Source organism: Eptatretus burgeri, chromosome 18, assembly GCF_056783735.1.
Source record: "Eptatretus burgeri isolate ZD-2024b chromosome 18, Ebu_testis_v1, whole genome shotgun sequence".
Taxonomy (NCBI): Eukaryota; Metazoa; Chordata; class Myxini; order Myxiniformes; family Myxinidae; genus Eptatretus; species Eptatretus burgeri.
The window spans coordinates 3,195,091-3,211,347 of record NC_140978.1 but is presented as its reverse complement, the minus strand read 5'-3'; the positions used below and the strand labels follow the sequence as shown (position 1 = coordinate 3,211,347).

Sequence of the window (16,257 nt, the reverse complement as noted above, 5' to 3'; positions counted from 1 at the left end):
TATGTTCTCAAGTCAGTCGATACAGGCCAGAGGGCAGGAACCTTTCTTGGAGGGTAGATGGGGGTGAACTTGCTCTCGCTCATAATTGATCTGGAAGCGCCAGTATCAACTTCCATCCTCACCAGGATCTTATTGTTACATCAACTATAATTGGAGCATCGGAGCTCTTTGTTCCAACAGAGAAAACCTCATAAAGTTCCTCACTGGACAGTCGGCTGTCGGCTGTGCTCTGTGACCTATCGTCTGCTGCATCAGGGTTCACCCCAATGTGATAAGCAGGAGACAAGTTCTTCGACTTGGATCGAGAACAACGACACTTCAAGTGTCCCCGCTTACCACATTTGTCACAGGTATAATTCCTGTACGAAAATTGGAAAACTTGATGATAACCACCGCAACACCAACAAGTTACCCCAACCTTCCGGGTAGATTCAGAAATGTCAGGAGGTGGAGGTGAATTTGATGGCTTGCTGAAACACTTTTGCTCGTAGCCAAAGGTTAACTTGTCAAGCGATGGGTCCTACAGGATAACTTTTGACTTGTTAGAGATCACACGCAGGCTATCGGAAGTTTGCATACACGCAGTGGCTATTTCCATGACTTTAGCCAAATTGGAGTCGGATTCAGTGAGGAGTTTCCGCAGAATTGAGTCGTCATTGATGCCGATTATAAAGAAATCACATAACATCTCTTCGAGCTTATCTGTAAACTCACATTATTCGGCGAGTTGGTATAAATCACCCACAAACTCGGATGCTGACTGAACATCTTGACGATGGTGGGTACAAAATTTATATCTCGAGACGATCTTATCCGGTTAAGGATGATAATTTCTTTTCACGAGATTGACGAGCTCTTCATATGACTTGTCAGAAGGTTTGGCTGGGGCAAGAAGATCTTTGATGAGGCTTACGTTGGGGCACCGCATATGGTCAGTAATACAGTTTCTCGCCTTTCAGCGTCCTCATTGGTGTCCATTTTGTTTGCCATGAAGTACTGCTTCAGACGATCAGTATCGTCTTCCCAATCATCCCCCACTGCGTATTCTTGCAATTTGCCAATGCATGAAGACATCCTTGTCGCCACCGTAATGTACTCGATAGACATGAATGAAGGCTCTCAAGTGGGAACAACAGGTTTAACTCGGACACGGGCACGACACAGCACAGCACAGCATCGGAACATGGGTGGGTTACCTGTCTCTGCCTAATGACACCCCGGTGCAGCCATGTATGCATGCATTATCATAAACTACTGAGACAACTCACCTCTCTCCTCCTCTCGGAACATGGGTGGGTTACCTGTCTCTGCCTAATGACACCCCGGTGCAGCCATGTATGCATGCATTGTCATAAACTACTGAGACAACTCACCTTTCTCCTCCTCTCGGAACATGGGCGGGTTACCTGTCTCTGCCTAATGACACCCCGGTGCACCCAGGTATGCATGCATTATCATAAACTACTGAGACAACTCACCTCTCTCCTCCTCTCGGAACATGGGCGGGTTACCTGACTCTGCCTAACGACACCCCGGTGCACCCAGGTATGCATGCATTATCATAAACTACTGAGACAACTCACCTTTCTCCTCCTCTCGGAACATGGGCGGGTTACCTGACTCTGCCTAATGACACCCCGGTGCAGCCATGTATGCATGCATTGTCATAAACTACTGAGACAACTCACCTTTCTCCTCCTCTCGGAACATGGGCGGGTTACCTGACTCTGCCTAATGACACCCCGGTGCAGCCATGTATGCATGCATTATCATAAACTACTGAGACAACTCACCTTTCTCCTCCTCTCGGAACATGGGCGGGTTACCTGACTCTGCCTAACGACACCCCGGTGCACCCAGGTATGCATGCATTATCATAAACTACTGAGACAACTCACCTCTCTCCTCCTCTCGGAACATGGGCGGGTTACCTGACTCTGCCTAACGACACCCCGGTGCACCCAGGTATGCATGCATTATCATAAACTACTGAGACAACTCACCTCTCTCCTCCTCTCGGAACATGGGCGGGTTACCTGTCTCTGCCTAATGACACCCCGGTGCACCCAGGTATGCATGCATTATCATAAACTACTGAGACAACTCACCTCTCTCCTCCTCTCGGAACATGGGTGAGTTACCTGTCTCTGCCTAATGACACCCTGGTGCAGCCATGTATGCATGCATTATCATAAACTACTGAGACAACTCACCTCTCTCCTCCTCTCGGAACATGGGTGGGTTACCTGACTCTGCCTAACGACACCCCGGTGCACCCAGGTATGCATGCATTATCATAAACTACTGAGACAACTCACCTCTCTCCTCCTCTCGGAACATGGGTGGGTTACCTGACTCTGCCTAACGACACCCTGGTGCAGCCATGTATGCATGCATTATCATAAACTACTGAGACAACTCACCTCTCTCCTCCTCTCGGAACATGGGCGGGTTACCTGACTCTGTCTAATGACACCCCAGTGCATCCAGGTATGCATGCATTGTCATAAACTACTGAGACAACTCACCTCTCTCCTCCTCTCGGAACATGGGCGGGTTACCTGACTCTGCCTAACGACACCCCGGTGCACCCAGGTATGCATGCATTATCATAAACTACTGAGACATCTCACCTCTTTTCTCTCTTCTCTCTCTCCTCTTTTCCTGTTTGTCCATCCCCTTGTTAGTGTGTCTTAAGAATTGCCCTGCTGCCCTATTGTCAGTTCATGCAATCTGTCACTTTGCTCTTCCAAGACCCTCAATGTTGTGCTGCCAAAAAATTGCCAATTATTATTTAAAGACAAAAGAAAATGTATTGCCATTCTTTCAATGTGCTCCAGGGGGTGCCTTTTCTTAGTGCTGCTTGCCTTGTATGCAGTAAATTGTACACTTACAATATCCCGTGATGTCATTGAGAAAAATATGTCTGAGAATTACATTGGACAAACTAGAATGGTACTTGGTAGAGCACATACCTCCGCCACGTAATGCCTGATCCATGAGAACATATCGGCCCAATCAATACATTTTTGAAATATCATGCTACAAAGTATTATATCATTTTTGGCCTGATCTCTCAATGGTGAAGAATCACTTTAAAAATAAATAATTATCGTATCTAAATCCGGATCCAGATCTTCACCAAAATCGAATCAATTCTTCCTCGTCACACACCCAACTTGTCCATCAAGTTTCATCTGAATCCGTCCAACTTTTTGAGATATTGTGCTATATATCAGTTTCGCCATTTCTCTCAATGGTGAAGAATCACTAAAAAAAATTATCACATCCGGATCTGGATCTTCACCAAAACCTAATCGGTTCGTCCTTTTCACACACCGAACCTGTCCACATCCGAATCCGTCCACAACTTTTTGAGATATCCTGCACACAAACAAACAAACAGACAGAAAGGGGTGAAAGCATACCTCATTCACCTGAGGTGGGGGAGGTAATTAATCCTGCCCTGAGGTTAAGCCGATGTAATATGAAGTGTATCATAAGGTAATTTGATGCATAAGAAGAAAAGGATGTGAAAGTGACAGCTCGGCATTGTAGGCAGAACAGTCTCTTCCTCTGGCAAACTTTCATGAAAAAGTAAAATCATGGCAAAACAAAAATTGGATACAAAAAGGTAAAAAGGTCACATAAATGAGACTTACACAATGCCATTGTTGCAACGCTCACAAACAGTCAGCTTTTGCGTGCTGGCAGGTGCCAGCACTGACGGTTTGGATGCAGGTGCTTTCACACTGCGTGTACCAATAGGACGTTCAGCTTTCAAACCTGCAAGGTAAAAAAAAACAAAAAAACTTCATAAACACTATAATGAAAGCATGGGGTTGTTGTACCGCAACAATTACAAATAATAGAGCATGAAAACAATTCCACAATATAACTATTATGGAAATTCTTTCATAAAGATGAAAAAATATTCAATGTTTTTGTTTTTTATAACAGTATCTAAACAGTGTCTCTTTACAAAACCAATCATCCTTTTGTATCCTCATTTTTACGCTCTCTCTTTTTTCTGAGGTCATGAAAGCTGTTGCTCAATAAAGCTGAGGATAAACTGAAGTGTACAACAGGATAAAGTGTGCAACATCTGCATGAGGTCAGTGACCAAAGGTCCTGCAAAATCATAAAGGTGCATTGTGATTGGTTTATCAAAGGCAGCCTGTAAAAATCAGGGAATCTGTTCAACGTCGGCACATTATTAATGTACTTCAAGCAATGACAAAATAAGTAATACCTGCACTTGCATTATTTTAGCACTATTGGGGTATTTTGGAGGATGGACTCCTGCCACAAGTTTATTCCCAACTCCTGTAATACTTGATAAATTTCCCACCGAGTATAATTAAAACGTTTTTCAAAGCTGCTAAGTGATTTGAAATTTTTTTTATTTTGGGTAAAAGAATCCAACCCTCACCATTGGACTCGGCATCCAACATATCCTGGAGAAAACGAAAGGACGAGGACTGTTTTGGCTGTGACTCCACTTCCTGGGGTTCCTGGAGCATCTTATAAACAGCTGATCCCGTGTCGACTTCACCAGATCGCCTCGATCCAGGCTTCAACACTTCTGGCCTGTTGGGACACAGTATAGGGATTGGTGGCAAATATTTTTATACAGATTATTGTTGATATGAAATATGAAATGGTGCATCAAAGTGGTTTAAATGAATGCATCTTGGCAGAAAGTATGGCAGTAACTCGAAGGATGGAATTTTAGCCCAAAGTTTGGCAGAGAACTGAGCCCTGCAAATATGTTTGGTGACTTATCTTTAAGCTATCAGACAGAAGCCATGATTCACAATTACCCCTCCCATGTGAGAACCATACAGCAATAGCACAGCTGTCAGACAGTCAAGGAGTTGTGCATGGGAACACAATTACAAGGCTCAGGGATATCTGGAATTGTGACCAGTCAAGAGAACAAAACATAAGCTCCCTGCAGAACAGAAGCTCCCCAGATCACAACAGAAACTTCCAAGCTCCTCAAAAGTGTATATCAAGGAATTACAACTGAAATGTGGGAGTCCACAAACTAATGCTTTAAAGTACAACTTTAACTTGGCCCAGCCATAAACTGCAGAGCGATTCATCAATATGTGCGCCGTCCCTCAGGTGGACGTTAAACTGAGCATCCCCCTGTCTGTTGGCATTAGTTGGTGGAAAGGGCTGACAGGATGGCCGAAAGGTATGCACACTCACCTCCAAGCTGTCTAGACTGGGTTTGAATTCCGATCCAGCTATATGCCATCATCCCAGTGTTTCACAGGCAAGGTGATTCATCAGTGTGTGTGTCGAACCACAGACGGACGTTAAAATGGGCATCCCATCTGCCAGCATTATTTTCTGGAGGTTAAAGATCCCATGGTGTCCTTCACGAAGAGTAAGCGAGCTATCGCCGGCACCATGGCCAAATTCCAAGAAGAAATTGCACAGGGTGAGGTCTGGCAAACGAAGGGGTCAGAGCATATTTGGCGAACCATGACCCATCCAGAGGTCAGGAAAAGTCTCGTTGAGCCATTTGCAGACCTGGAGACTCCAGTGGGCACATGCAATTTCTTCTTCTAGGGATTTCTTAAGGGCACAGTTTACGCAACTCAACCAGCAAATATTCAAGACCTGAAAGAGCGGATTCAAGCAGCTTTTGGAGAAATGACGGTCGGATTGTGACGGAAAATGGTCTTGGAGTATCGCGAAAGCATGTACACACTGCTTGGAAATGATAGACATCATGTCGAAATTCATCATCAATTCTGTACACTTCTGAATTCAATAAAATTTTCTCCACAAAAACTTGAAATATGTACCTGTATCCTTAAATATTTTGTTTAATTTATCTTCTTCATCACCATCATCTCTCTCAATTCAACTCATCTTTATCATCGCCATCAACAACATCGCCATCACATTGTTGGATCAAGCTTATCATCAAAATTATTGTTATTAAAGGTAAGTTTGCATGATCTTCATAATTCAAGAAAATAAACTTTATTTTATGTTCTTAATAACAGATTTATTCATGAAAACAAATAGCGCAAAAAAAATGCACAAACATCTTAATTAAGGGAACAGTTTGGACAAATTTTTAAAGTTGAAGCTATTAACCCGATTTTCCCCATTACCCCCTAAGTTTACGATTTGTGGTTCACAGGGGTTTTCAAGAATGTAACCCCCACGGACGGCAAGGCCCTCCTGTGTACTCGTATACCTGCCATGTTCTATGAACTCTCTGATATTATTTGTATGAAATGTTTTTCATTTTACCGGATGTGAAGTGTATTTATTTATTTATTTATTTATCTGCCTTTATTCGTGCCTGTCGATCTAATGTCTTCGGATTGTCCATTTTCATGTTCTTGTGGTCCCTTTAAATCATCCTGTTATTCCGTAAGAATACATGTTGTGTCGCATGGTGAGTGTGAAACTGTTTTGTCTTTTGATAAATCCCTGGGGGAGGTGAAATTGGTAACGTTAACTTTAAGAGACTGATGGGATTAGTATATTAGCATTTCTGACCGGAGGACTAGGGGACTCGGGGAAAACCACAATAACCACTTGACTTTGAGGGTATGAGGATAGAATTGGGTGACGTAGATTGGGACAAGTTAACGGGGGCAATCGGTATTTGAGAAATGGGCAACCTTCAAGTAGAAAGTGCGGAGTGTACAGAGTGAGTATATTTTAGTGAGGTGTAATATGAGAGGCAGAAATAGAGCATTGTGGTTTAGCATGTGGGAGACAAGGAGTGCTATGAAGGAGAAGCAGAACACAATTTTTCAGTACAAAATGTAGTAACGACTGTAGTCAGACTTTCATTAGTTTAGGAGCAAACAGAGGCTATACTAGTTAAAAAATTTACTTGGCAAGCCAAAAGAGAGTATGAGAAGGATGTGATGAAGAATATCAGGAATAATCACAAGGTATCGTTTAAGTATTCAAGGGGTAAAGCACAGGTTAAGACAAGTGTGGGCCAATTGATGGATATCACATGCAGGGAGATTGGTTAGGCCCAAGTCACATTTGCCATGGCGGCCGTGGGGTCTACAAAATCTACGGCCACTAGCAATTATAGGGCGGCCGCAGTATTTCCACGGTCACACAATGTAGCAGTCACATATGTTTTTATTTTTCGGGTAGCCGCACGGCGTATTTATAAATTGTGGAGACCGAAAACGTGGGGGTGCCGTACGGTCTTTAATTTGATGTTGCATGGTGACCTTAGGGTGTTCCTGCGGCGGCCATAGAATTTTCAAAGCAGACGCAAGGTGCCCGCAAGACGACCGCAGGGGGGCCCTAAGGCGAACGTGCAGCCAGACGGACGGTAACGAATGGGTTCTTTTTTTTTCTTTTTTTTCACCAGTTCTTTTGTTTCAGCTTGTTGAATTGCTACGGCGAACGTAGAAATGAAAAAAGTTATAACTCCGCATTATAATTCCACGGCGACCCCTACGGCCTGTAAAAAATAGCCAAACGGCGTAGGGCCACCCTGAGGCCACCGCAGAAACTCTGCAGCCGCCGCACGTTTCTGTCAATTCAGGGGGGGGGGGTACGGCCACCGTATCCTCGCCGTAGAGCAAATGTGACTTAGGCCTAAGTGATGAAAGTGAGATGGCAGGCTTACTTAATCGTTATTTTGCTTCAACATTTACACAAGAAGAGTCAGAGGAATTATCAACAGCTGAAAGAATCTATGTGGCAGATGAGGAAGGGATTTTAAAGGAATTCCAGGTAGGAGTGGAGGAACTTAAGATGTAGCTACATCTTACAAAAGCACAGACAAATCCACAAACAAAAGCAATAATGCTGACAGGACAAACAGGACTCCTTCCACTTCAAAGGAAGAGTCAAAGGAGAATGTAAAACATCATGTCCCCCAAAACAGGACCCCATCAAGATACAAGGAAATACAAGGAAATCAGACAGAGGCGGAGGCCATTCAGCCCATCATGCCTGTGCAACATGAACACCACACTAATTTATCAAAACAAGATCCAAAGAAGAAAATGCAAAAATTTATTCTTTTCCTTTTTAACAGTGTTTTTGTGAGTTTATATATTTACGTATTTATTTTAAGTTTTTGTAACTTTTTCTTCTCAGGAGAGAGGGCGTGGGCTTGGTTAATAAACACACATCAACCACACAACACCCCTTGAGACCGCCACCAACAGCACTCCGTACACATTCACACAATCACCCATCAATGCTCAAACTACCTAAAAGTCCTGCCAACATCCCCAGACCCCTCTATCTCCATAACTTCCAGGTACCTATCTAATTCTAATTTAAACTTATCTACTGCTTCTGCTTCCACTACCTTGCCAAGGAGACCATTCCATGCATAAACTACTCTCTGAGTAAAAGTCCTTGCTTCCGTTTTAACTCTCCTCTTCTTTACTCTCAGGCTATGACTTTTTTTTTAGGAAGTAGGTTGTGGACAGCAACCGCTCAAGTTAGTACTACCGTTCTGACTTCGGAGTGTTAAAGTTTTGCCGGGAACCATCTTACACTCTCCGTGTCAGGATTGCTGGTCTTACTTTCTGTCTCACTCAAACGATAGCTACCTGGCTAGCTTTAATGTCTCTTTCTTGCAAACAAACATCAAACACTTTTCTTACTCCTCCACATTCTCTCTCATTTATTTCTCTTTCCTGTCATTTCCCTCAGACAGCCTCCGATTAAATATAAATATGATAAAGTCCGAAAAGTTAATGGCCCCGAGTTCCTGGCATTATGGGGTGCGACGAATCTCTGGTGACCTGCCTGTCTCTGCTGCCAATGAGAGGGGGGGGGGGGGCTCAAGCAGTAGTAGTATCGGTCCTTCCCAAGACCTTTGCCTTTTGACCCAACGTGAATCTTTTTCAATTCATTTCACCAACATTCGTGGTCTTTTTTTGAATCTTTCCGATGCCGAACATCATCTATCAAGCTCCTCTCTTAATATTTTGCTTCTATCAGAGACCCAATTATCGCATGATGTTCTTGTTAATTCTTATAACATTTCGAACGACAACCTTCACCCACGATTCCACTTCAAAGGAGGAGTCTGCGTCCACTCCAGCATCAACATGCATGCTGTACGCCTTGTGGAGCTCGAATCTCCAAACTTTGATGTCATCTGGCTTAAGATTTGTCTCCTGACCATCGCTATCCTTCTCTGTTTCACTTACTCTCTCCCAATTCTTCAAACTTTACCGCTTTCTTTAACTATCTTAACTCTTGCCATGAGGCCATGACATCCGAACATCCTCAAGCAGAATTTCTCTATCTCGGAGATTTCAATGTGCACCACAGGGAGTGGCTGAAATCTTCCCACACGGATGTTGGGGGAGTTGAAGCTCTTACGTTTTCCATTATTAATGATTTGGAAAAAAATTATCACCCACCCTACCCTAATCCCAGATCGTCATGACCACACTACCAATACTTTGGATTTACTTTTCACCTCCAATTCGTTGCATTACAACTACACAATTTCACCTCCAATTGGTTCTTCTGACAACAATCTTGTGAACATCACTTCACTTACCACTACTTCTCCTCTGACTGATCCAACGAAACGCCAGTGTTGGCATTTCAATAATACTGACTGGACTGGTTTATGAAACTTCTTCTCTGATTTTCCCTGGAAAGACTACTGCCTCTCCTCGGGTGATGCCTCTATCTCTGCTGAATGTATAGCTGAGGTTATTGTAGCAGGAATGGAGGTTTATATCCCCTTCTATTTCAAATCTATCTCTCCTACCAATTCTTGGTTCAATCATTCCTGCTCTGCGGCCATTCGTGCAAGGGATGCCGCGTATCGGACATGGAAAAACTCTTCTTCCTCCGACCCACATTCAGCTTTCCTATCTGCCAGAAATCATTGTAAACATGTTATATGTAAGGCGAAGCATTCCTTTATTCAAAAGAAATGTGACAACCTGTCATCTTCTTCCACTAATAGATCTTTCTGGTCCTTAGCTAAAAGTATCACCAACAACTTCTGTCGCTCTACCTTTCCTTCGCTTTTCCATTCCGAGGATACTATCTCTGTCTCTCCGACCGATAAAGCAACTCCTTTTGGTTCTCTTTTCTCCTCTAACTCCACACTGGATGACTCTAACATTCCATCTCCCTCTGATGCTCCCCTCACCAATCCCATGTCCCTCCCTATAATCTCTTTTCATGGAGTAAAAAAATACTCCTCTCTCTGGACATAAACAAGGCCGACGGGCAAGATGGTATTCCTCCCCGTGTCTTGAAGGAATGTGCTTCAGAACTTGTACCCGTGCTTGCTCGTTTGTTTTTTTTTGTTTGAAAACCCAAACTTTTCCTCTTACCTGGAAACATGCCTTAGTACAGTCTATTTTAAAGAAGGGTGATCGTTCAAACCCCTCTAACTACCTTCCTATTACTCCGACTTGTATTGTTTCCAAAGTCTTTGAATGTTTTCTCAATTCTCATTTTCTCAAGCATCTTGAATCTCACAGTCTTCTATCTGACCATCAATATGGTTTCACAAAGCAATATCTACAGGTGGTATCCTTTCCTACATTACGAATGTCTGGGCCTCTTCTTTGAGAGACTTTGGGGAATCTTTTGTTATTGGCCTTGATATCTCAAAAGCCTTTGACAGAGTTTGGCATCAGGGTTTGATATCCAAGCTTCCCTCTTTTGGCTTTCCTCCTTCACTCTGCTCTCTCATGTCGAGCTTTCTCTCAGACTGCTCTATCTCCGTAATTGTTGATGGTTCAACATTTCCCCCATTCCTGATCAACAGCGGTGTCCCTCAGGGTTCCGTTCTGTCTCCAACACTCTGACTTCTTTTTATCAATGACCTTCTTTCTTCCACAAATAACCAAATGCACTTGTACGCTGATGACTCAACATTACATTCCTCCATGTCTTTCCCATCTGCCCCATCTTCCCTCACTCAATCTACATCTCATTTCATCACAGCCACCTCCTTAAATTCGGATTTGGACAAGACCTCCCAGTGGGGCAAATGTAATCAAGTTAAGTTTAATGCATCAAAAACTCAATATCTTCTCATCTCTCTCTCTAAAACTCCTCTCAACTCTCCAATCTCCTTTGAAAGCTCTACAATTACACCATGTGAAACAATGAACCTACTAGGTATTACTCTGACATCAAATTTATCCTGGAATCCACACATTACAGAAATAGCTAAGTCTGCCTCGAAGAAATTAAGAGTCCTGTTCAGATGTCGAAGATTCTTTTCCTCTGAACAGTTGCTCCAACTGTATAAAGGATGGATTCGTCCTTGTATAGAGTACTGCTCTCACATCTGGGGAGGTTCCAGCTCCACATACTTACTGGACAGAATTTAATCCAAAGTTATTCGACTTGTCAACTCTACCAATGTGACCTCAAAACTCGACCCGCTCAAATTTCGCCGTAGAGTTGGCTCTCTTTCTCTTTTCTACAGATATTACTTCGGTTTATATTCACAAGAACTTTCTGCTTGTGTACCTCCAACATGAGCGAGACCAAGGAACACTCGACAAGCCACTACATCACATTATTATTGTGTCGCCATTGGCAACTGAAGGGTGGGTCGTTACGATGTTTGTTTATTCACCTCCACTGCCAAACTCTAGAATTCTTTACCTTCTCAAGTTTTCCCAAACACTTACGACTTTTCCCTTTTCAAAAAGCAGGTTTTTTTTTACTTCCTCCAAAACTCTTAGACTATTCTCTCTTTCCTTACTTTTCTATCAACGCAGTTCTTTTATTCAAGGCTTGGCCTCGATGAGGACAATTTAGTCCGTGACTGAAGCCTTCAACATTAAAAAGAAGAAAAATAAAAAGGCCCATCTGGCAGATTCGGCAAGAATACGTGTTGTGTAGTGCAGCTAAAAATTGTTCATTGAAAAAGTTAAAAACAAAAGGGATGTTCATTACTTATTAATGGAATAAAAGTAAATAAATTACGTGAAATCAAAGCAAAATAAATTCAACTTAAGCAATCCATCGTTAGATACACGTGACTTGTGACATCAAATTTCGTGACATTGCCCCAATTATCAAAGTTAGTTATTATTACCAGGTGATAAAGAGTCATAAGCTTTTCAACAATTTTACATTTTTGTATAACCATGATATTTGGTGAAGATATGTTGAACTTATGTCATCTGAAATGGCTAAATTAGTGTCGAGATAATTGTGAGTATAGATTATAATAGTTTCCTTAGTTACCAGGATTTTAGTCTTATTTTACATTAAAAAAAATTCAAGACTCATGGAAGAACAAAGTGATAGAGAGCCAAATGCAATGCACAAATAGTGGTGTCGTGGCACAACATGTGGTCAAAACAAGGGGAGTGAATGAACAGGATAAGAAAGGAGAGAAGGAGACAAACTAAGAGGGAAAGAAACATAACAACTGTCCTTCTGGATGGGTTAGCGGAGGTTTAATGAAGGTAGAAAATATGACGAGTCAGGATAGAAGGTAGAATATATTACGAGTGATTAACTATAACAGATTCCCATTGTGTGGTTGGAATTGGAAGCACCTTTGGATATACAGTCTGTGCAGGAGAGATCGAACAAGCTTGAGGGAAGGACACTCTTCCAGTGGTTGATTGTGAAAATAGTTAGGTAGGTTCAATTGACGATCTTTTTTGGAGATACAGGATGAGAATCTATCATTTGCTTGGATTGAATAACATGTTCTAAATGTTTCACCAGTATCTGATCTTTCCAGGACATTAGAGAGGAAGCAACTATTTCCTGCATTAGGTGGGATTCAGTATTGTATGGCATATTGTGGAGTCATCTCCCAAGAGGAAAAGAGAGTTTCCAGAGCATCAGAGAGGTCATTAGTGGATATGAGAAACAGTTATTGGACTCAAGAGTCTGCCTTTACCTACTGAGAGAGGAAGTTAGAGGATTCCATTGAGAGCTACCACTGACGGTGTGAGTTGAGGAAGTAAGCAAGCCAAGGAAGAAGGTGGTCTTGTATTCCAAAGGCAGAAAGTTTGGCAAACAAAGCCAGGTACTAGATTGTGTGAAATGCTTTTGGAGCATTGTTTCTGATAGTGGATGATTAATCAAAGGCATTTCCAATAAAAGTAGTTGAGTTCAGTCCCAGCATTGCTTCTGATAAGACTTGATAATGCAGTAATACAGAGTAGACAAAATATGATTAAATACTGGGAAACTTTTTAAAGATACCATTTGGCCTCGAAAATGCCTTCAAATGAGTGTAGCCCAACAACCACAATCACACTGTTTGGCAATAAAAGTCTCAGGTGGCATTGGTGCTTTCTCCTCAGTGTCTTCATCAACATCATTCAGAATATCAGCATCAGAAATGTTCGGACATGTTGGCTTTGGAGATACCAGGTTCATTGTTGCAGGTATTTAAAGGTAATTCTGTCCTTTGTCATCAAATCCAGGAGGAGATACATCATGGTCCTCAGCAAAAATGACCACAAATGAGGTGACCCTCAAAATTGCTTCAAAGGAAAAGTGGTGGGCATCAGTGTTTTCCCCTCAAAGAGACTTACGATGGAAAATTGAACTAAATCCTTGAGTCACAGGAGAGCTCATAGGTATTGGACTACTCCTTGAATGGTCTCGTTGGGTTTGGATTCAAAGCCCAACAATAAATTATCTGCCGGTTGCTTTGCAAGCAAGATCTCAAAGTGTGTTGTCCTTTGGAGATTATGTTAATCTGGCTGTCACATCTGTAAGCAATTGGTAGTGGCTGTTAAAGATCCCACAGTCTCCTTCGTAAAGAGTTGGTGAGTTATTGCTGGCACCCTAGCTAAGTTCCAAATTCCTGCCTCGACTGCTGGTGGTAAGGCTCCTTGACACCATATTACATCGATTGCTACCTGAGAGTGTGGTTGCTGTTTGGGCAGCAGTGTCTCCACTGTACAATCTCACCAGGTAGTTCACATTGCTCATGTGAACAGCCATCCTTGACAACGATGGGCAACCAATTCAACACTCCACATTATTTTGTTGTTATTCCTTTCAGTTTTGCATACATTTTCAAGGAAAGGAGTTTATGTCCTTGTCCAAATTCAGATAACATGAAGCTTCCCGTAAATTTGAGGATCTTTTATGTGTGCTCATCTACAATGAGACCACAGACTTGCGAAAACCCTTACTTTAAGATCTCTCATATCCACATGACGACTGATGGACAGCATTCTGAAAATCCCCTCTGAAAGAACACAATGAAAGACAATTTATGGTTAAATGTGCTTTGCTTTGGGATCAAAATTAGTCCAGGAAGGAGCCTTCCAACTTTTATTCCATTTAGACCGAGAGCTTTGTCCTCTCATATAAAAAGAGCCATGCTTGCAACCAGCTTATCCCTCCTGCCATTCTGTTTGAAATTTTCCTCTTTATACTGCTTCATTATGCTCCTTGATCATATGTCACATCACATAAATATTTTAATTTTCCTTTGCAAAGAAATATTTTCAAGTAAATGTAAAAACGAAAAGGGTAAACTCGTTCTAATAAAGTACCCTGACTGTGTGTGTATACAAAAAATAAAACAAAAATAACAAGCTCATATCTTCCTAAGTAGCAACAAAATATTTATATTTGTTATACATTTTAAAGATTTTGAAATCTCGAGTTTGCACATGCAATTATGAGTCATAATCAACGTCAGACTCGGGGGAGGTTTATTGAATGTGAATTGAATGTGAATTGACTGTGTTGCTCAAATTTTTGATAAATAAAAAAAGTGGAGAAGGTTTAAATTAAATACAAATGACTACTATAGGAAGAAAAAAAAAAGAAGCAGAATTGAACTTTTCATAGAACTTAACGAATAAAAGAGAATTTCAAGACTCACTTGAGCAGGCTTGGACTCACGCTGGGGCTGACATGAACATAATTTTCTGAGCTCGGACTTCCATGTTGCCCCTGTATCACGTCATCAATATTACGACTCGAGTACAGGCTGATTGGAGTGTTGTATTGTGCATGGATGATCTGTTGGGCTGCATCCTGGTCGGTGGCTGCCACAAATGGCTGGCCTCTCCGGTTGTGTGAGCTGCCAACCTCTTGTGTATCCTGTGCAAGCACATGATGTCACTTTCATCAGTCCGGAGCCCTTGAGGCTTCAAAGAAAGCGTAACAGCATTGCACATGCATGCAGAAATTTTCACAATGTCATCATAAAAAAAAATTGAGGCCGACAAAACAGGTTTGTGGAATCACCTAGTCAAGTGGAATTGGAAAATCTTTGATGACGAGAACCCTCGCAAAAGTTCTGTCACATTGTTTGTAACTATCATAAAAATATATTGGTGATTACAAAACCATCACATTATTTACTAACAAGTCTGGTAAATATAAATTTTCTTGCACTTTGCTTTGTTTTCCCAAAAATTAAAGTAATATTTTCTCGTTTTATAAAAGGACACTCACAGAAGCCAATGGGGGAAAAGAATACCGCACCACAATATAAAAATGAAAAAAAGGAAGCCTTTTATTCTTCCATTGGTTGAAACAGCTCAAAAATGTGAGGTTATATATTTCTTAACAGCAAATAATTATTTTGGGAGCAATCGAAGCAGCAGTCTTTTGCCTGTACATTGCATGAGTTCAATTTTTTTTTGTCCGATTAAAAAAAAATGATCATTTCCCCAAACGTTTGGATGAATTTGAAGCAACTTTTAGTTAATTTTTTTTTCTCTTCAAGGAACCTTGCCATGTTTCAGGGTGGGACAGATCAGAATATAATGCCCCGTGCACGTGATGCATACAATAACATAATACATTACATATTACATACATTACACACACATTATTGACACATTACATACACACACACACACATATATACATTACATTAATACATTACATTACATTTACATTACATACATACATTATTATTATTATATTATTACATATTACATACATTATTGAAGACATTACATTATTATTATTATTACACATTACATATTATTATTATTATTATTAATATTATTATATATATTATTATTATTATTGGTGATACATATTATTATTCATACATTATTATATTATTGAGCATTACATTACATATTATATTATTCATTACATATTATTACATATTATATTATTATTATTATACATATTACATATATATATTATTACATATATATACATTTACATACATTACATTATTATATATTGAGACATTACATTACATTATTATTCATTACATATATTATTATTACATACATTACATATATACATACATTACATTATATTACATTACATTATATT

General features: G+C 41.0%; 1 protein-coding gene across 5 annotated transcripts in view; it reads right to left on the bottom strand.

Moving 5' to 3' along the window:
- The window catches only part of LOC147008480 (PDZ and LIM domain protein 3-like), a 148,470-nt gene that overhangs the window by 55,678 nt on the left and 76,535 nt on the right, over positions 1-16,257 (bottom strand). For 4 of the 5 annotated variants that reach the window (XM_085863901.1, XM_085863902.1, XM_085863903.1 and 1 more), the window contains exons 4-6: positions 14,837-15,057; positions 4,433-4,590; positions 3,663-3,786 (exon numbers count right to left, since the gene is read on the bottom strand). In XM_085863901.1, the coding sequence (XP_085720027.1) occupies positions 3,663-3,786; positions 4,433-4,590; positions 14,837-15,057 (503 nt within the window). Of the gene's footprint in view, positions 1-3,137; positions 3,385-3,662; positions 3,787-4,432; positions 4,591-14,836; positions 15,058-16,257 lie in introns of those variants that run through there. The other variant, XM_085863899.1, reaches the window with a different exon arrangement.